This window comes from Dermochelys coriacea, chromosome 5, assembly GCF_009764565.3.
Source record: "Dermochelys coriacea isolate rDerCor1 chromosome 5, rDerCor1.pri.v4, whole genome shotgun sequence".
NCBI classification, from domain to species: domain Eukaryota; kingdom Metazoa; phylum Chordata; order Testudines; family Dermochelyidae; genus Dermochelys; species Dermochelys coriacea.
In genome coordinates, this window is record NC_050072.1 from 112,906,563 (window position 1) to 112,929,391 (window position 22,829).

General features: G+C 41.4%; 1 protein-coding gene across 5 annotated transcripts in view; it reads left to right on the top strand.

Annotated features, from left to right (window-relative positions):
* ADAMTSL1 (ADAMTS like 1) overlaps positions 1-22,829 on the top strand; it is a 683,211-nt gene that overhangs the window by 435,348 nt on the left and 225,034 nt on the right. For all 5 annotated transcript variants that reach the window (XM_043515182.1, XM_038403598.2, XM_043515184.1 and 2 more), the window contains one exon: positions 6,922-7,049. In XM_043515182.1, the coding sequence (XP_043371117.1) occupies positions 6,922-7,049 (128 nt within the window). The remainder of the gene's footprint in view (positions 1-6,921; positions 7,050-22,829) is intronic.

The window sequence follows — 22,829 nt, forward strand, 5'->3', positions numbered from 1 at the left end:
GCCTAAATATATTAAACATATTCTCTGCCCACTAGAAACACTGTTAGAATATTTGATTCATGAGATTTCCAGAGATAATAACCAAGAAAGTTCCAACCGCTAGTCAGAAATGCCTTATCAGCTAACTTTTTGTTCGACAGTAATTATCAATATTAATTCATCTGGCTGTGAAGTTATCTTCTAGCTTTGCCTTCTGTCAAAAAATAGATTTCCAAGCAAATTCCTAGTTGAGCTTTCATCCAGTTGTCACCTTGGATAGAATGCAAGAAGGATGCACAATATTTTGCAAGTGAAAATTTGTAAAACATATATTTACACTGGGGGAAATTTTGAATTTTTTATTCCTTAAAAAGGGATGAAGTCACTATTCCTGTTTCCTGACATTATGCACCTAGCTAAGCCCTGCATGCGGTTACTTCTTGACACACTAGAGACAGCATCGTTTTACTGTAGCAAATTCCTGACCTGTCAGACATACCTGAAGAATAAGAAACACCAACAATTGCAAAAGAGAGAGAATACATTGCCTGGCAGAAACCCAGGTAGGGGTATAACTGTGTGTGGAGGGAGGGAGGGCTTTATATAGAAAAAATATTCTTTTCTGATACTGGCTTCATTTCTGCAGTAGCAAAAGACAAGTTTGGGCAATGGCCTCAGAAGAGCCTTGACTGCTGTCACTGACATATTACCATATCCCCAAATAGTGGGGCTGTGATAAGAACCAGATGATCTGAATTTCCTAACCAAGACCAGCAGCAAATATCATCTGGGAAATAGCTGTGACTCCGATTCCACATCAGCATCCTCATCCGTCAATGGGTTAATGGCATTTTCAACGGGCTGTGTTACTGGTTCATTTCTAGAACTCTCTGGCTGCTTGGAGGATATGACTCCAGCTGCAATTTACTGGAGGAGGAGGAAAATCTGAACCCTTGGAACTGGTGGAAGAACTAAACTTATGTGATCTACGTTTGCACGTGATAGTCTCTGTTTGACACGAGCAAATAGTTGGTTTCAATAAGGAGGCTCACATTCCAAACAGAATTTTCAATTGAATTCCAGTATGTTGAACAACTCATTTATTTTCTTAGGGACAGACTTCTTTTATAGAGCTTAGAATATAAATTGAGGTCTTGCTCCCCATCCCGTTCTCCCGTCGCATATATGCTCATGCATGTTCTCTCTCTCTCTCTCTCTGAAGAAACATGGTTCTCTCACGGTGGATGTAGCTGCTGTAACTCAAGAGGTGTGACATTTGGGTTGTATCACATACTATTCCAAATGGTTAGAGTGACTACTACATGCTGTGTATTAGGGGAGGAAAGACCTGTTGTTCTGCAAATAACATGAAAACCTGAAGACTGTAATAAACAGTCCTTCGATGCTGATTGTTAAACAATGAAGATGGGGTTTTCTGAGAAGCCTAAGGGAGACCCTAAGGTACTCATGGCACCCAGCTCCCACTGAGTTTATTGTGATTGGGTGCCTACCTCCTTTAGACTCCATTGAAAAACGCAGTCTATTTATTTATCTGTTAGGCAAAGGTTTTGTACAGCTCTGTAGTTTAAAACTTGATTCTCCTTTGTAAGGCTCTTGGACCATGTGCCCTGTGCATTCACCACTCTTTATGTATGTGCCTGATTCGTCCAGCTTTCATAATAGCGATGGGGATTTCTCTGACTCCTTAAACAATTTTTCATTTTTCATTTTCCTTTCTTCTGGCAGGGGTCTGTTGCTACGTCACATGGTAGTTGCAGGATCAGTCCTAGGTGAAGTGTATGTTAAGGCAGTGAGGTACAAGGAAAGATTAGCTTTCAGTTATTCCTGGCCGTTTTTTAATGCTTGTCATTCGTAACCATATTGTTGGGAATTTCTTGCATGAGGTGATATTTCTGCAGTTGATATCTCAGCTGTTGGGACAAATAATAGAAATGACTGTAGACAAATCAGTGACTGGCTAAAAGCGAGATCAAACTGAGTCCTGCTTATGACTGCCAGCATGAGGAAAACCCTTCTGATCTCAATGGAAACATATAATGAGCCATGCCCAGAGTCTGCATTCTGGGCAATTGGCATTTAGTGGTATTTAGAGAAACATCAACCTGAAGGAAAGCAACCAACATCTTATAAAGACTTTTCCAAGAAGGAAATAAGTGTTAGTTGAAGGGAGCTTCAGATAGTGGCAGAATTTCTCAGCTGCTCTGGCATGGGATAGTCCTGCTTCTTCTCATCTGCTAAAGAATTCTGTGGTAATGGTTGAAATATTACAAAAGTGTATAGTAGCATATCTAGAATGTTCTGGGCTAACAATGTAGAGGCTGGTTTTTTTTAATATGCATGTTTCAGTTTAGTCAAATCTGCTTTCTAGAATCATTGACTATGTGGGACTGAAATGATTTTCCTTGGGGTATAAGTTTTTGTCTTAAATCTGTACTGTACAGTAAATCCTTAAGTGTTAATGCCATAAACCAAAAAAAGAAAATAGATTCAACTGGATTAAACATGTTGTATGTTTATATTCCAGGCTCTTCAAATTTGCAGTAAACATATGATTTTAGATTTGAAATGGTTTTTAAGGCAATGCTAGGATTTTAGTCTCAAATGCATAGTTTAGAGGAGGGAAATTCACTTTACTTTAACATTAAACATGGATTGAGTTGAAATGAACTATGTTTATTCCACTTGTTAAAAGAAAACTTGGAGCCTGTTCCAGCTTGAGATCACATGCTTTCTGGGAATATATAGGTCTTGTAACAAATCTTGGAATGCAAATAACCGGCACATGGCTCTCTTCTGGGTGGGTGTGCAATTTATTTCAGAGAAATTTGGACCCTTCGCATGTCTAGTTGGGCTGCTTGTAACTTGTGATGAGGTAAGAGTCCTCAGTTACGTGGCTTCACCTTGTAACCCTGTTTATCTGCTCTTCAGACTGGACTTATTACCAATGCTGAATAATTAGCACATGTATCTGTATGCAATTGGAAGATATTGTTTCTTTGAAAAATAGAAACAAGCAGCACACAATTTTGTTTTATGAAGCCGGTAGCCAGAAAATGGCCAGCTGAAATAACCTCAGTAAACTGGCTTCCAGCTATTCTTATCTCCCATGTAAAGGCTAATAAGATTGCATTGAGGGGATGGAATGCATCTGGGAATCTATTGCATGTGTGATCTTTTGCAGCTGGGGGGAAGATTGGCTATAGTCAAGAGTTGAATCCCTTATCATACCCATTTTAATTGCTGCATTTATTCCTAGCAATTATAGGGTTGATTCAAAATTAAGTTGAGCTGCATTTTCATAAAGGTGAGAAAGAGAGGATAGAATTTAGTGTGACTAATCAATATAATACACACAATGGTTGGATCCAGTGTTCTCTCTCACTAAATTAATTCAGTCTGTTTTTTACAGCTGGTGAATCCGAAGCATAACAATATAGTCCTGCATGGTCACAGTGGTTAAAACATGATTCAATTACCCATCTAAATTAGAACCTGCTCTTAAGAAAGCTGCATCTGGGGAATAAAGTTCTGCACCTGTTTAAGAAACATTTCTAGTACCCATGCCATGCAGCAGAGTTGAAATAGAGGCTGGCCACATCCTCAAAACCATCACACAATTTGGCATGATGGGCAACCTCAGCATGGGAGAGGTCCGGTAATGGAGTAGGAGGGTCACAACTGAGGTGCTTTAGTAGACCTGCATGATAAAAGTTTGCCCACTGTATGCCTCTGGCTCAATCCAATGATCCCTCAGTCACTAGATTCACTTGCATAGCTCTTTAAAAAGATCCAAACCAAGTCATTTACTCATCACATTCTCTTTTGCACTCCACCTTACAAATTGTGCTGGGGCCTGCTTGCAGCCTATAATTTTAAAATCTGATCCATTTAAAGTCCATTAAACATAATAGGGGAGTTTTTGCATTGACTTCAGTGGGCTTTGGATCAGGCCCTGAATACCCTCTTAAAAGGGGAAGATCAGGAGGATCTGGCATCATGAGAATTTTGTCAAGTGGATAGAGGTGGCTTCAGAATTGAAAAGGCGAATATATCCAACTCTGTTTACTTGGGGGCAGGGCTTTACACACGTGTATATTTCAAAATGTATACTCTAATTTAAAAAAAACCAAACTGTTATGCCTCTAAGAATACGTGAGCAATAGTGCCAGGAATGCAGCACCAGTGTCATTGCAAGGGTCCAGCAGACAATTATGTTATATGGCTTGCCTGTCAGCCCTGAACCTTAGCCTCACCACTTACTCAGGGCTTCCTTTAAAAATAAACAGCTGTATTCCGTGCTGCTGCTGTAGAGTAACAACTTGCTTTTTCACCCATATATATGTGACTCATTTTCCAAGACTGGGCAAGATAAAAGACAAGTACAGAGATGCGAAGAAAAATTGGTTTGATGGCCGCCCTGAAAATTTTAATTTTTCTTAACAGTTGCCAATTTATGGCCTGGCTCTGATCTCACACTGGTTTAACACCATTGACTTCCACAGGGTAATTGCTGATGCACATCAATGTCAGTGAAAGTGGAATCAGGCCTTTGGAGTGAATATAACAATACAATTTGAAAAAAGAAAAGGAGTACTTGTGGCACCTTAGAGACTAACAAATTTATTAGAGCTTTATAAGCTTTCGTGAGCTACAGCTCACTTCATCGGATGCATACAGACTAACACGGCTGCTACTATGAAAATACAATTTGATTATCACTTCAACCTGTGAAGTCTAAGTATTTTGACATGAACTAAATTGTTAGTCAAGTGCAGTTCCCATATACCTCATTCATGTAACTGAGGGCAAAGGTGAGCCTTCAAAACTTAAGCATTTTTTAAAAAATTATAAAAATTTACTTGTTACTTTTTTTCCTAAAGGGGCTCTTCAGAAGGCATCAGAGAACTAGAAAACATCTATCCTTTATTAATCAATTTAACCCTTCAGTGCCTTTGGGGATTGCAGATTAACTGTGTTCCTAGAGAAGCAACACCTGAATTGCCATATGGATGTTTGTGGCAATAAAACTAAAAGGAATGCCTTGAAAAAAGGTGTAATGCTTTCATATGTGCTCTGCAGCAAAGCATGCATAGGGTTAATCAATTATTTCCCAAAGTGTAAGCTACCGATAAATTTTCTTAACACATGTCAAAGTAATAAGGGGTCTTATTGTAAGACACTTGTAGCAACAACTTCTTAAAGGAAAACAAATATAGAAACCACTATGTAACAAATAGAATAAAGTAGGAAGAATAGAAACCCATCAATTAATGTGACCTCAGACTGTAATGTAGTGGGAAGTTTAATAGTGTACTGATCAGTATGAAAATCAGACATTTCTGTAATGTTCATCTATTTAATATCATGAATTTACACAGATGTAGGAACTCTCTCTCTCTCTCTCTCTCTCTCTCTCTCTCTCTCACACGCACGAACAGAGTACCAAATTCATCTCCATGTAAATGGGTGCAACTCCATTGAAGGCAATTTGCTTTGTCTGTTTTCTACAGTTTTCATTTCCCCCACATTTTGTTAAGTACATACAGTGTACCACTAAGTCATGGAAATTGTTTGTACTCAAGCAACTAATATGAGAGGGGTTACACAACACCAAAGTTAAGCCTCTGAGCATGCCCATGTGATCTAGATGTGTCCAGATGCTTGAGCAGAGCCAGCTGAGCTCAATGTTGGGGCATTGTGTAAAAGTGCTGTCTTCTCTTCAGCCAGCCTTGTTGCTGAGTGCTTACCCTGTATAATATGCGACTGTGAGAACATATGCTACAGCACGCCCTGCCACCTCTGATAGGATTAGAAAATTCCCATTTTAGAACATTCCCTCAGTATTCATAGGATAAATAATAAACTCTTGGTTCCTGCATTACAAACACAAACAATGGTACCTTTACACTGAATAACACATTTCTCACACTGTAAGACCCAGGTGGTTAACAGTTTTAAAGACTGAGGACAGCAGGCATAATGCCCAACTCAGTGGATATTGAGGGTTTGAATTTGGATTTAGGTCTAGGGCTGTGTTATGTTCTAAGTCAGTTCAGAAGAGACATATATATAACTGTTCACTGCCCCAGATCAGTCCGTACTTTCTCTTCTGCCTGTGACTAACACTCGAGTCTTTGCCAGGTTTCAGATTTCATTATACAAGTTGTACATAGCTTTGTTTATGGTGACAAAGTGATTTCTATGTTGATCTGTCTCTGCTTCTGAGAAGAATCCCTGCAGATTTACAGCTAACACAGGTTCCCAGACTGCTATACCAGTGGTTAGTAATGATGCTTAAAATGGTCCTCCACAAAAGCTTTCCCCCTATTTTTGTTCATTCCTCTAATCTGTTCTAAATAAAATAAAAGTGCAGCATTCTTTAGGAATGGCCCAAAGTGCAATGAGCCAGTTTTTCAATGCGTACTTTAGTTGCCCTCCATTTGTACTCGTATACTTTACAAGCCAATCACCTGCTCAGATTATGGAATTTCTCTTCGAAAAACCAATTGTCCAAATGAGCTTTGTTTTCTTCTTTTCTAGTGCAGCAAAAATACTCATGAACAACCCCGAATTTTTTTCTTCTGCCCTACTGACAGTCCCCTTCCCCACAAGCACAGAAAATGCCTGATCTCACTGCTGTATAAAATGCTCTTTCATATTAATCCTCCCCTGTCTTGAGGCTGGGTTGGACTGTGAACACTAAAAGGATGAAATTAGGTATCTTTAACATCATCTACTGTGAACACCACATTAATCCCAAGCAGTTAGGAATTTCAGCAAAACAGCTTTTTGCAGGGTCTGCTAAGACCTGCAGCAGATCTGATACGCAGAAAAGCGAAGTGAATTACAGTAAGATTGATTTAAAACAATTTTTTCTTCACTAATCTCCTGGGTTATGAGATGTTGTTTTTTCTTTTCTAGAGCTCCAGAACAGCTCGATCTGAAGAAGACCGAGATACACTGTGGGATGCCTGGGGTTCATGGAGCGAATGTTCACGCACTTGTGGAGGAGGGGCTTCCTATTCACTCAGACGCTGCCTGAGCAGCAAGTAAGTTAATAAATGCTTTTATCTTAGCAGTGGGAGAACGCAACATGCTGACATATGTCACAGCATAAAGAGCAGTGGATGTGCTGGATGGTGCTGAAATTTCAGCCTCAGTGGAAGAAGGTTGCATATTTTTTTTTAACTCGGGCGACCAGCCAGCAGGTTTGATAGTCCACTAAACCATTTAAAATATGAAACCCATAGAGGAACCAAAGTTTTCTGCACAGTACTGTACCCTGCCAACTACTGAGAAGTGAAACTCCCATGCACCATCTGTGTTTGAGTGGTAATCCTTTTCACACCCACATCCTGGGCTGGAGTTAATTCTCCAGGTTTAGCTCCCTGAAACCTTTAGCTGCATAGAGATTGTAAATGCATCACATAGACACAAAATAATATATTGGGCTGTACAAGTGAGAATGTTAACATCACTACAGATGGTATTCTTCAAATTTACCAGAGTTCCCTAAAGACAGTTCATGCAATAAAGTCTCCTTCCATCACAGGATATGATAAAATTACCATATAGTTCTGAGAGGCAACAGACACCTGGCTGAGAGATGGAAGACCTGGGTTCTATTCCTGCTATTGATATGCTGTGGGACCTTGGGGAAATCACTTAACCTATCTGTATCTCAGTTTCCCATTCTGTAAAGTGTAGATGAAAGCATTTAGGGATTAATAACAAGAATTTTAGTTATAAGTTGGGGACGCATCAATTAGAAGTAACGGAAGAGGAGAAGGACCTTGGAGTATTGGTTGATCATAGGATGACTATGAGCTGCCAATGTAATATGGCTGTGAAAAAAGCTAATGCGGTTTTGGGATGCATCAGGAGAGGCATTTCCAGTAGGGATAAGGAGGTTTTAGTACCGTTATACAAGGCACTGGTGAGACCTCACCTAGAATACTGTGTGCAGTTCTGGTCTCCCATGTTTAAAAAGGATGAATTCAAACTGGAGAAGGTACAGAGAAGGGCTACTAGGATGATCCGAGGAATGGAAAACTTGTCTTATGAAAGGAGACTTAAGGAGCTTGGCTTGTTTAGCCTAACTAAAAGAAGGTTGGGGGGAGATATGATTGCTCTCTATAAATATATCAGAGAGATAATACAGGAGAGGGAGAGGAATTATTTAACCTCAGCACCAATGTGGGCACAAGAACAAATGGGTATAAACTGGCCACCAGGAAGTTTAGACTTGAAATCAGACGAAGGTTTTTAACCATCAGAGGAGTGAAGTTTTGGAATAACCTTCCAAGGGAAGCAGTGGGGGCAAAAGATCTATCTGGTTTTAAGAATCTACTTGATAAGTTTATGGAGGAGATGGTATGATGGGATAATGGGATTTTGGTAAGTAATTGATCTTTAAATATTCAGGGTAAATAGGCCAAATCCCCTGAGATGGGATATTAGATGGATGGGATCTGAGTTACTATAGAAAATTCTTTCCTGGGTATCTGGCTGGTGAATCTTGCCCATATGCTCAGGGTTTAGCTGATTGCTGTATTTGGGGTCGGGAACGAATTTTCCTCCAGGGCAGATTGGAGAGGCCCTTTTTTTCACCTTCCTCTGTAGCATGGGGCATGGTTGACTTGAGGGAGGCTTCTCTGCTCCTTGAAGTCTTTGAACCATGATTTAAGGACTTCAATAGCTCAGACATGGGTGAGGTTTTTCATAGGAGTGGGTGGGTGAGATTCTGTGGCCTGCGCTGTGCAGGAGGTCGGACTAGATGATCAGAATGGTCCCTTCTGACCTTAGTATCTATGAATAAAGCACTTTGTACTATTGATAAGCATTATTTCTGAAATATTTCCACTAAGTATTATGTACATCTACTCAAGTCAATATAGCCCTCATAAGCCAAGCCTATGTGATAAGTTTAAATAGACATCTGCTAGAGAAGGGTATGAAGAAAAACTCCAGCTGTAACTTTTGTGGCTTAAAACTTCTCTCTGACACCTTTTATATTGTAGCACATGAACATAATATAATTTTCCATCCTGCATACATTTGCTTTCACATACCGATGAAATTAAAACAAATCAAGAAAAGCATTCTCTGAACATGTTGCATAGGTCAGATATTACAACACATAACACTGCTTAGCAAAGACATGAGATGGCATAAGACATTGCATCACAAGACAAAAATAAAACATTGTGCGTTTTAGCATCAGAACTAGACAGCACAGAGACTAGAGTTGACTCTCCTGGTGCCTGTAATTATAGAATCATAGAATATCAAGGTTGGAAGGGACCCTCAGGAGGTCATCTAGTCCAACCCCCTGCGCAAAGCAGGACCAATCCCCAACTAAATCATCCCAGCCAGGTCTTTGTCAAGCCTGACCTTAAAAACTTCTAAGGAAGGAGATTCTACCACCTCCCTAGGTAACACATTCCAGTGTTTCACCACCCTCCTAGTGAAAAAGTTTTTCCTAATATCCAACCTAAACCTTCACTGCTGCAACTTGAGACCATTACTCCTCATTCTGTTATCTGCTACCACTGAGAACAGTCTAGATCCATCCTCTTTGGAACCCCCTATGAGGTAGTTGAAAGCAGCTATCAAATCTCCCCTCATTCTTCTATTCCGCAGACTAAACAATCAGCCTCTCCTCATAAGTCATGTGTTCCAGTCCCCTAATAATTTTTGTTGCCCTCCGCTGGACTCTTTCCAATTTTTCCACATCCTTCTTATAGTGTGGGGCCCAAAACTGGACACAGTACTCCAGATGAGGCCTCACCAAGTCGAATAGAGGGGGACAATCACGTCCCTCGATCTGCTGGCAATGCCCCTACTTATACTGCCCAAAATGTCATTAGCCTTCTTGGCAACAAGAGCACACTGTTGACTCACATCCAGCTTCTCATCCACTGTAACCCCTAGGTCCTTTTCTGCTGCCTAGCCATTCAGTCCCTAGTCTGTAGCGGTGCATGGGATTCTTCCATCCTAAGTGTAGGACTCTGCACTTGTTCTTGTTGAACCCCATCAGATTTCTTTTGGCCCAATCCTCTAATTTGTCTAGGTCCCTCTGTATCCTATCCCTACTCTCAAGCGTATTTACCACTCCTCCCAGTTTAGTGTCATCCTCAAATTTGCTGAGGGTGCAGTCCATGCCACCCTCCAGAGCAGTGTTTCCCAACTTGGCGCACTGCTTGTTCAGGGAAAGCCCCTGGCGGGCCAGGCTGGTTTGTTTACCTGCCGCATACGCAGGTTCGGCCAATCGTGGCTCCCACTGGCCATAGTTCACTGTGCCCGGCCAATAGGGGCTGCGGGAAGTGGTGCAGGCCGAGGGACGTACTGACCCCCATTGACAAGGCACAGTGAACTGCGGCCAGTGGGAGCCGCGATCGGCTGAACAAACCGGCCGGGCTCGCCGGGGCTTTCCCTGCACAAGCAGCGTCCCAAGTTTGGGAAACACTGCTCCAGATCATTTAATGAAGATATTGAACAAAACCATCCCCAGGACCAACCCTTGGGGCACTCCGCTTGATACCAGCTGCCAACTAGACATGGAGCCATTGATCACTACCCGTTGAGCCCGATGATCTTGACTGTTGATTACTAGGTTGATGCGTAGAGTGTTCTGTTTGATTGGGGAGTGTCCCATGAAGTCAAAGAGAAAACTATACATTTCCATTCCCTCCCTGGTAAAAGTGCCAATGAATTGTTCTGCTTCTAGACTGGGAGCCAAATTCTTGTCCCTGTGCAAAGCCTCAGCACATAGGCTTTCCTCAGGAGATCCACTCAGGAGATGTCCGGATGGGAACCTTCTCTACCCAACCACACTTCGGAGTCACAGTGACTCTCAAGCATACAGGACATCAAGAATGCTATTGAGTCCAGCTTAAGGTAGCATCTGTTACATGCCACATGTCCCTTATGTGGGGACTGATGTCTAGCAAGTGGATTTGTGTAATGGCTGGGCCTCCTGGCCACACCTGTGTCCACCGCCCCACCCAGCTACCTTCAGTGTTGTGATAGAGGGAGGAACAGTGATCAGTGTCCCATAGTGACAAGGGTGTGTGGAATCCACCTTTGCAGCCTCCTGTCCCAGTGGGTCTTCTGCTCTTCAGGTCCTTGTGTCTACATAAGGAGAAGGAAGATGGCAGAGTCAGAGAGTGTCTATAGAATAAACTCATAAATCAGTTCCATTTGTCTTTAATACAGTAGGTTTTCACTGCCCCGTTCACACAGAATCAATTCTTTCTGCCTTATGAAACCGGATGAGAGCTTGTGTCCAATCAGAGATTGATATCTGTATTTTTAATGTGGAATGCAGGGGGTTATTATGTGACCAACTTCTGCTAGCTGGTAACAATAAATTGTAAACAGTAAAATTTGACCCTGAACTAGCACTGTCATAAAGGCAGAACTGTTTTTCCTTTTTTTCTGGTTTGTATGCAGTTCCAAATTTAAAAAGTGTTAAATGATTGATTTTTGTGCAGGGCAAGCATTTTACAATTTTTAAAAAAAAAAAGAAAGCCGGTGGGGTGTAAGGGAGGGAGGAAAGAAACACCGAAACATTGGGGATTTTGAAATAAACCTACATATATGACAGCTGACAACCTGGCAAGACTATATGAAGAAATACCTGAGCATATATATGTGGAGCAGTTCATTGCTTGATACATTTGATCACATTACAGAAATGTACATGCTATAGAGAACTGTACAACAAATCAAATTAAAAGGAGGAAGCTAGAAATTTTTTGAAAAATTACAAATTGGCAGGTTAGCTCAGTATTGTAGAACAAAGCAAACCTAAAGATTTCTTCTCCTGTGAGGAATGTTCATGGTATGTGATGTCTCCCAGAACAGCAAGGGAAAACAGAGAGGGAGCCCATCTTGTCAGCTTTGAAGCTATGCAAAAAATACTTGCTCCGTTTTTAAACGAAATGCAGCTGACTAACTGAAATCAATTTCTTTCCAACCTGCAGTTGCCAATGTTCTGATTAGTATCACAGTGCTCCTGCTATTTGTTAGGTCCAGTACTGTTTTGCTGTTAAGCTTTTGTGGCAATTGTGCAAGAACGAAGTATTAACTTGAAATTCTGTTTTCAGATCCATGTGGAAGACCCTAACTCTGACATTCTGATGCTCTTACATTCAGCAAACTCCAATTAACATCAATGTTTGCATAAGTCAATAAAATAACATAATGGGTACATAGGACATAATTCTCCTCTCTGAGCTGCCTGGTTTATCTCCAAACTAATATTCTGCATGTGCAGAGCTACTTTTGATACCAGTGGGATATAAATACACATACTATAGGAGGAGCAGAATATTGGAGTTGAGCTCGGGTGTAAGGTTTTTTGGGGTTAAGTAAGAGATAATTAATTAGTAATGCAGCCACTTCCTTTTGAAAATGTGGTTTTAAATATAATGGCTAAATTCTGGTCTCAGTTATATGGTTACAACCCTTAGTAAAGTCAGTGGGGCTTGCACATGTGTAAATGAGAGAAGAATTTGACCAAATATATTATATTATATTGCATGAGTAGAAAAGAGAGGGAAAATAATATCCTCAAAAACAGAAGAGTTATGCTGTACTGCTTCTAACTGTTCTTACAAAATGCAAAGGAGAAATCATGAGAAGATGTGGATTTTGAACTCTGTCACCCCCCGTCGCCCCACTCCCCACACAATTGTATTTTGCATGTACAGTACATTTAAAAGGTAGGACCCAGTTGTGTGATCCTTATTTGCGTGTGTTGCAGTGGACAGCCATTGGGCTGCCAGTCAGGGGAGCTGCGTTCTAATCTGCGACTTTTGGGCAAGTCACTTTGCATCTCTGTGTCTCTGTTTCCTCTCCCACATGTTCAGACTTGTCTTTTAGACTATAAATTCTTCAGGGCAGGAATTGTCATACAGTGCATGTGTGGACAGTGCGTAGCACAAGGGGTCCCGATCTCATCTGGGGACTACAGGAACTATTGTAATACCAATAATAATATAACTAAATTAGGAACACAGGCATTCCCAGACTGGTACAGACCCAAGGTCCCTCCAGTCCAATATACTGTCTTTGATAGTGGCCAGTGCCAGATGCTTCAGATGAAGGTGTAGGAACTCCCACATGTGATTTAATCTGCTCTATGAAGACATTGTCCTAATCCATAGTAGTTAGATGGATTTAAATCCTAAAGCATGAGGCTTTTAATCCCTTCAAATATTCTTTGTGAGTATTAATTTTTATAACTTTAGATATTCATGTTCTCTGTATAAATGTCTAATACCTCTTAGTAAGATTCAAAGTTATTTGCCTCAACGATGCCCTGCAGCAGTGAGTTCCACAGTCTAATTTTATATGAAGTGAAAAAGTAGTTCCTTTTTTTCTTTTTCAATTTTAAATTGGCTACCTTTTCAGTTTCATTGAATGTCCCCTTATTCTTGTGTTGGGAAACAGGGAGAACACAAGCTTCCAACCTGCCTTGTTGGTACTGCGACTTGCCGTTTGATTAGTAGTTTTATCAAAAAATAAGACATCACAATATTAAAATCCATTAGCTATGGAGAAGAGATGACACAGTCTCTGGATCTCATTCTTGAGACTTAAGGTGAAGAGGGTAGGTAAGGCACACTGTATGCCAACAAAATGCCACAAAGTAATTAAATTGCAGTATGGTGGCACAAGGCAGTATCTGCAATGGAGACCTGATGCAGAGAGATTCCACACTCCCTGGCAATATGGGGATGATCTTTGTGCAGTATCTCTATAGGTTTCCTTGAGAGGGAGATGAAGATTACGCTGACACATGGCAGCCCGGGGAATGTCCAGTGGGTCCCCACATTACATGCATCCACTGATCCAACATTCTCAGGTATGGGAGAGCAGCAGGTTACATCTGCTACTCCTTCCTATGCCTTGTTGTAGCAGCCCTGGCACTGCTTTCACACAGACCAAATTTGTATTAGCTGCTAAATACTGTGCTTATGGGAGCCCTAGAAATACATAGATAGACAAGATAGAAAAGCCCTTTACACTGGCTTGGCTCCATTCCCCAGGATCTAGCCCTTATTTATTGCCTACTATAGAAACTGAAGCTATTTCAGCACCCAGCTGGTGTAAAAATAACATTATGTCCTTCAGCTTTCTGACTGACGGAATAAGTGTACGTTGCAATCAAGGTAAAGAATATTCCCAGCGCGTGTGTTGATGCAAGTTGATTTACACAGAAAAATAAAAAGAAAAGGAGTACTTGTGGCACCTTAGAGACTAACAAATTTATTTGAGCATAAGCTTTCGTGAGCTACAGCTCACTTCATCGGATGCATGGATTTCATCTCATGATGAAGGGATGAAGTGAGCTGTAGCTCACGAAAGCTTATGCTCAAATAAATTTGTTAGTCTCTAAGGTGCCACAAGTACTCCTTTTCTTTTTGTGAATACAGACTAACACGGCTGCTACTCTGAAACCTGACAGAAAAATAAGTAGCTGGGAACTCTTTGTATATATCAAATTTGTTTTGAGTCCAACTTTCATTGGAAATATTTTATAATTGCAAAGAGTTGTCACATCAATTCTGTTAATCTAAATTCACCCCACCCTAATCCTATAAATACACAGGGAGCTCTGGAATTGTACTTCACATGTAAGCAAGTGTTGCCATAATATTAAAATTATTCTGCTGCTTCTGGTCTTGGCTGGAAGGTAAATGTGATCTCCCCCACCCCCTTATAATCTTCCAGATTCTTCATGAATTTATAATAAGTAAGGTAGGAGGAGACAGCAAGAAAGCTGAAACTCATGGGGCTGTAGGAATGATTTTAGGAGATAATAGGTTAATCGAAAATCCAGAGTATTTACTTAGAATTCCGAGCCATTATTGTTGCTGCTGTTTCCGGCAGAAGGATGGAACATGGGCTAGGCTGTGTGAATGTAAAACAGAATACTTAGTGGAATGTGAAATCCCATGGATACTGACCTGCTGAATCCAAGTTTAAGGGTCAAAATCCATTATCATCATTCTTTCTTCTAGGAAATCCTGTATAAACTGCTTAACAGGATGGAGGTTTTCTTGACATTAGATGGGTGATGTATGTGTGGTAGGGAAAGAAAGTAAACATTAACATCTTCCTGCCAAGCTCTCCTGAGCAATAAAAGTAATGGGGGTGAGAAAGGGAGGGAATCCACACAAGTGAGTCACAATCCTAGCATTGTTTAGCGGCTTCATGCTGGTCCAGTCACTTGTGTGAATTCATTTTTTCCCTTATTTAAATCCCTCCCTTCCTTCCTGAGAGTGATTTCTCCTTCATAATATGTCCAAACCACAAATCCAGCTGCACCAGCCCCACTTGTTTTGCTAACTAAAATGGGTCTCTGAAATCAGCTGGCATTGGGAAGCAGTCCTACTCTTTTTTTCACTAGCTGTTACAAGTGGTGCAAGCTATCCATTGAGCCAGATTGGCAGATGCACATCACTCAGAGGGCTCGAAGCTAGTGACGTAGTGGGTTGGATTTTTTAGAAGCGCTCAGCATTCCTATTACATATGGCAGAGTGGATCCAATGGCTCTGCTAAGTTGGAATAATCGTTGGCTCTACTCCAGCTTGAGTCAGTCACTCAGTATAGTAAATATTGATAGACACCTTTTCTTTGTAGCGTGAGAGAGGATAAATGGCATACTTTTATGATGCCTATATCCTGTGTAACATTTTTTCCAGGACAGTGTCTAGGTGTGGATTTGTTCCACCAGATGCCATCTCTTCTTGATGGTGCAGATTATCAATTAAGGAATTAAAATAACCCAACCTCATATAGACCTGTGATCCTGAAACTGCTGTGTGTATGGTGCACTCACATGGTGCACTGGCTGCTTTAAAATGCAGTATCAGAACAAGAACCCATTATAACACTGATTAACATTATGAAGATAATACACCAAGTACTTGTGAGTTTGAGATATGTTATGCTACGTCGTGTTTAAGAACTGCTGCAATATATCCTTGGTTCTAAGGTCCATAGCATAGTCTCCTATCACATTACTAACCTTGGTGCTCCAGCACTTTTTCCAAGCCTCAGTTCGGAATAACTGTTGAGGTCTATACTCCTGATTTGTGGAAGCAATCATGGGCTTAGCTGTCTCAGTAACGTCAATTGCCAGAGCACCTGCAAAAATGTAGGCCGAACATTGGGCTAGAAATGCAGCCAAATAAAGCTGGTGGATATTATTGATGTAAAGAATAATAATCACAAGGTGGGAGGGTGATGATGGTCATCTCTGAGGTGCCCTTGTATAGCTTTACAATATGAGACTATTCCTTGGATCATATACAATGAGTGTATTTTCATATTTGCAGCGTGAAACAAATAGCATAAAAACCAAATGACAAACTGAAGATATAAAGGTTTATCTGTAATATCTTAACACAGATCACCACAAATTGTAAGAATTCTTTTGTTGTAATGTAAAGAAAACCTCATGTTTAGGAAGATATAATGCATGTGTCCTTCCAGTACAATGGAGATGGGTAAGGTTTGTTTTCTGTCTGTCCCAAGAGACTATCTACAGAACTTATTTAGTAGAGAATGAAAAAATTTCTTTAGAAATAAAATTTCTGTAGTTTGTTTTTTTTTAAACCGACCTTTAGAATTCTAAGAACATAAGAATTCCATACTAGATCAGAGAGTGGCCCATGTGCAGTACCCTATTGCAGACAGAGGCTAGTAACGTGCTTCAGAGGAGGGTGCACACTTGCTGTAGTACCGTCAGGAAAGTCTCCTTCCTCCTCCCCCAACTAGTTAGAAGGGTGGCTTATTCCCTGAAGCGTGAGGATTTATAACTCCTTATCATTTTCATATTTACTGTTATAACTCTGGATATTTATATTATTCATTAGAAATGTTTAATTTTGTTTTGACTTCTGGTAAGCTCTTGGCATGAATCATACTTTGTGGCAGTGAGTTCCATAGGCCGAATTATGCCTTGCATGGAAAAAGGTTTCCTGGTCTCAGTTTTGAATGTGACACCTTCTTTAACATGGCTGTCATTCTCTGTTAAGCTCTGCTTTATTTTTCCTTTTTGTAGTTTCCAAAAACCTGGTATGGGACTTTTCAAAGAGGGTACACTGGATGGTAGGGCCTTCTTTGATCAGGGACCTTCTTAATGGAACTCCTACCCTGAAGATGACATCTGGAGTCCCTGAAGGTATGTCTACACTGCAGTTAAACAGTGGCTGGCTCAGATCAACTGACTTGGGCTAGTAGTGCTGCGGGGCTGTAAAATTGCAGTGTAGTTATTTGGGCTTGGGCTGGAGCCTGAGCTCTGGGGCCCCATGAGAGGGGAGGGTCCCAGAGCCCAGGCTCTAGCCCGAGCCCAGACATCTACACCATAGTTTTACAGCCCCATGACCCCAAGTCAGCTGACAAGGGTCAGCCGTGGATGTTTAATTGCAATGTAGTCATCAGTGGTTGTCTCCAGGGCTTTGTGACTGGCTTTTCTATGTTGGTTGGCACCCTCTGTGACTCTTTTTAATCACTTATGTCATCATCTCTTCCTTTGAATTTTATTTTCTTTCCTACATTTATGTTGGCTGGTTACATCTGGACTGGTCCAAGTTTTGTTCTAAGTCATATTTCACAGCATCCCAGTTACTGTATTTAGAGATGGGTCATTTTCGAAAGTAACACGTGCACACCCTAATTAAAATAAATAACTGTTCTAGTTATTATTCCCTCTGCTTCCTTTGTTACATAAAGTCACTTTTTAAATGTTCAGAGCAGAGTAGGAATGATTTTTTTAAAATAATTTTTTAAATTAGGTTATCTCAAGTGCTTATATACAAATGCACAAAGCCTTGGAAACAAGCAGGGAGAACTGGAGGTCCTGGTGATGTCAAGGAATTATGACGTGATTGGAATAACAGAGACTTGGTGGGATAACTCACATGACTGGAGTACAGTCATGGATGGTTATAAACTGTTCAGGAAGGACAGGCAGGGCAGAAAAGGTGGGGGAGTAGCACTGTATGTAAGGGAGCAGTATGACTGCTCAGAGCTCCGGTACGAAACTGTGGAAAAACCTGAGTGTCTCTGGATTAAGTTTAGAAGTGTGTGCAACAAGAGTGATGTCATGGTGGGAGTCTGCTATAGACCACCGGACCAGGGGGATGAGGTGGATGAGGCTTTCTTCCGGCAACTCATCGGAAGCTACTAGATCGCATGCCCTGATTCTCATGGGTGACTTTAATTTCCTGATATCTGCTGGGAGAGCAATACAGCGGTGCATAGACAATCCAGGAAGTTTTTGGAAAGCGTAGGGGACAATTTCCTGGTGCAAGTGCTAGGGGAGCCAACTAGGGGGAGCGCTTTTCTTGACCTGCTGCTCACAAACCGGGTAGAATTAGTGGGGGAAGCAAAAGTGGATGGGAATCTGGGAGGCAGTGACCATGAGTTGGTTGAGTTCAGGATCCTGACGCAGGGAAGAAAGGTAAGCAGCAGGATACGGACCCTGGACTTCAGGAAAGCAGACTTTGACTCCCTCAGGGAACAGATGGCCAGGATCCCCTGGGGGACTAACATGAAAGGGAAGGGAGTCCAGGAGAGCTGGCTGTATTTCAAGGAATCCCTGTTGAGGTTACAGGGACAAACCATCCCGATGAGTCGAAAGAATAGTAAATATGGCAGGCGACCAGCTTGGCTTAATGGTGAAATCCTAGCGGATCTTAAACATAAAAAAGAAGCTTACAAGAAGTGGAAGGTTGGACATATGACCAGGGAAGAGTATAAAAATATTGCTCGGGCATGTAGGAAAGATATCAGGAAGGCCAAATCGCACCTGGAGCTGCAGCTAGCAAGAGATGTCAAGAGTAACAAGAAGGGTTTCTTCAGGTATGTTGGCAACAAGAAGAAAGCCAAGGAAAGTGTGGGCCCCTTACTGAATGAGGGAGGCAAGCTAGTGACAGAGGATGTGGAAAAAGCTAATGTACTCAATGCTTTTTTTGCCTCTGTTTTCACTAACAAGGTCAGCTCCCAGACTGCTGTGCTGGGCAACACAAAATGGGGAAGAGATGGCCAGCCCTCTGTAGAGATAGAGGTGGTTAGGGACTATTTAGAAAAGCTGGACGTGCACAAGTCCATGGGGCCGGACGAATTGCATCCGAGAGTGCTGAGGGAATTGGCGGCTGTGATTGCAGAGCCCTTGGCCATTATCTTTGAAAACTCGTGGCGAACGGGGGAAGTCCCGGATGACTGGAAAAAGGCTAATGTAGTGCCCATCTTTAAAAAAGGGAAGAAGGAGGATCCTGGGAACTACAGGCCGGTCAGCCTCACCTCAGTCCCTGGAAAAATCATGGAGCAGGTCCTCAAAGAATCAATCCTGAAGCACTTAGAGGAGAGGAAAGTGATCAGGAACAGTCAGCATGGATTCACCAAGGGAAGGTCATGCCTGACTAATCTAATCGCCTTTTATGATGAGATTACTGGTTCTGTGGATGAAGGGAAAGCAGTGGATGTATTGTTTCTTGACTTTAGCAAAGCTTTTGACACGGTCTCCCACAGCATTCTTGTCAGCAAGTTAAGGAAGTATGGGCTGGATGAATGCACTATAAGGTGGGTAGAAAGCTGGCTAGATTGTCGGGCTCAACGGGTAGTGATCAATGGCTCCATGTCTAGTTGGCAGCCGGTGTCAAGTGGAGTGCCCCAGGGGTCGGTCCTGGGGCCCGTTTTGTTCAATATCTTCATAAATGATCTGGAGGATGGTGTGGATTGCACTCTCAGCAAATTTGCGGATGATACTAAACTGGGAGGAGTGGTAGATACGCTGGAGGGGAGGGATAGGATACAGAAGGACCTAGACAAATTGGAGGATTGGGCCAAAAGAAATCTAATGAGGTTCAATAAGGATAAATGCAGGGTCCTGCACTTAGGATGGAAGAATCCAATGCACCGCTACAGACTAGGGACCGAATGGCTCGGCAGCAGTTCTGCGGAAAAGGACCTAGGGGTGACAGTGGACGAGAAGCTGGATATGAGTCAGCAGTGTGCCCTTGTTGCCAAGAAGGCCAATGGCATTTTGGGTTGTATAAGTAGGGGCATAGCGAGCATATCGAGGGACGTGATCGTTCCCCTCTATTCGACACTGGTGAGGCCTCATCTGGAGTACTGTGTCCAGTTTTGGGCCCCACACTACAGGAAGGATGTGGATAAATTGGAAAGAGTACAATGAAGGGCAACAAAAATGATTAGGGGTCTAGAGCACATGACTTATGAGGAGAGGCTGAGGGAGCTGGGATTGTTTAGTCTGCAGAAGAGAAGAATGAGGGGGGATTTGATAGCTGCTTTCAACTACCTGAAAGGGGGTTTCAAAGAGGATGGCTCTAGACTGTTCTCAATGGTAGCAGATGACAGAACGAGGAGTAATGGTCTCAAGTTGCAATGGGGGAGGTTTAGATTGGATATTAGGAAAAACTTTTTCACTAAGAGGGTGGTGAAACACTGGAATGCGTTACCTAGGGAGGTGGTAGAATCTCCTTCCTTAGAGGTTTTTAAGGTCAGGCTTGACAAAGCCCTGGCTGGGATGATTTAACTGGGACTTGGTCCTGCTTTGAGCAGGGGGTTGGACTAGATGACCTTCTGGGGTCCCTTCCAACCCTGATATTCTATGATTCTATGATTCTATGAAATGTATTCTTTATCATGTTCCCTCTGTTATCACTGGATTACAAATTCCATACAGTACATAGCAGAAATGTTTATGGGGTAAAAGTGGCATTGTTATTAATAACATATGTATCCAAAAGTTTAGATACAGTGTTCTAATAAAATGCATATGATCATTAAATAGGGTCATAATAACACTTGTGGAATCACTAAGCAGCTTGTACAGGCAAAGTTATTTGATTTGGGAGAATGATTCTCACTGACACCATCATCCTAGAATAGAAACTGAGTGTGTGTGTGTACACGTAATATTGTCCTGTGGTTACAGATCTAAAATCTGGAAGAAACTCTGAATATCATTATTTGGTAGAATTCACTTTGTTAATTTAAACATCCTAGCATCATTTTTGTTTTGGGTTTGTTTTAATTGCTGTGGGCTAAACAAGGTTTCACAGTGATTGGGAGAACTTACATTGTTTTAATTTGGTGGGGGAACATCCCCATTTTTCCATAGATGTTACAGGTTCCAACTAAGATAATGTCAAAAAACCCATGTTTAAATCCTAGTTTTGAGTCAAAAGTCTGTGAACCTGTACATTTCACACAATTTAGGTAATCAGTTCCCAAATTATGGTCTGTGGCATACTTGCTAATGGTCCTTGGGGAGCTGGCTAGTCACAGGGTGTTGGCTCTCCTAATTTTCAGCTGCTGCACCACATAAAAAGCATGTAATAGTACATGAAATACTTTCCTAGTGTTACTTTTCCATGTAAGCAGTTGGTGTAGTTGCCACAGAGATGTTACATGATTGTGAATGAGAGGAGAGGAGGTCCATGTGATTGTGAATGGGAATAGAAGACACTCCTGCAACTGTGAATGATAGGAGTGGTGTCCATAAAACAATCTGTCTACTGAGATGTAGCCAACACTATGAAAATGCTTGGGAATTCCTCATTTAGATAGTAAATACGCCTGGGTTCACCTGAGGAGTTTCTGCATGTTGTTAATCCTTTCAACATACCTATTCTGATTTTTGAACAAAAAAGTGTGAAACCAGCCATATTTTTTGTGTGGTTTGGAGTTTCATTGTAAATATTTTGCACAATTGTATTAACTACAGGCAAGAAGTTATACTGTCATTCTTACACATCTAATCTGTTTCTCTCTGTAAGAGCTTTAAAGAAAGCGAGCATTATAGTATAGTCATGTAGTTCCGATCCAGATTCAAACTTAAGAACATAAGAATGGCCATACTGGGTCAGACCAAAGGTCCATCCAGCCCAGTATCCTGTCTACCGACAGTGGCCAATGTCAGGTGCCCCAGAAGGAGTGAACCTAACAGGTAATGATCTAGTGATCTCTCTCCTGCCATCCATCTCCACCCTCTGACAAACAGAGGCTAGGGACACCATTCCTTACCCATCCTGCCTAATAGCCATTAATTGACTTAACCTCAATGAATTCATCCAGTTCCCTTTTAAACCCTTTTATAGTCCTAGCCTTCACAGCCTCCTCAGGCAAGGAGTTCCACAGGTTGACTGTGCAATGAGTGAAGAACAACTTCCTTTTATTTGTTTTAAACCTACTACCCATTAATTTCATTTGGTGGCCTCTACTACTTATATTATGGGAACAAGTAAATAACTTTTCCTTATTCACTTTCTCCACACCACTCATGATTTTATATACCTCTATCATATCCCCCCTTAGTTTCCTCTTTTCCAAGCTGAAAAGTCCTAACCTCTTTAATCTCTACTCACATGGGACCTGTTCCAAACCCCTAATCATTTTAGTTGCTCTTTTCTGAATCTTTTCTAATGCCAGTGTATCTTTTTCGAGATGAGGGGACCACATCTGTACGCAGTATTCAAGATGTGGGCGTAGCATGGATTTATATAAGGGCAATAAAATATTCTCAGTCTTATTCTCTATCCCTTTTTAAATGATTCCTAACATCCTATTTGCTTTTCTGACTGCCACTGCACACTGCATGGACATCTTCAGAGAGCTATCCACGATGACTCCAAATCTTTCTCCTGATTAGTTGTAGCTAAATTAACCCCCATCATATTGTTTGTATAGTTGGGGTTATTTTTTCCAATGTGCATTACTTTACATTTATCCACATTACATTTCATTTGCCATTTTGTTGCCCAATCACTTAGTTTTGTGAGATC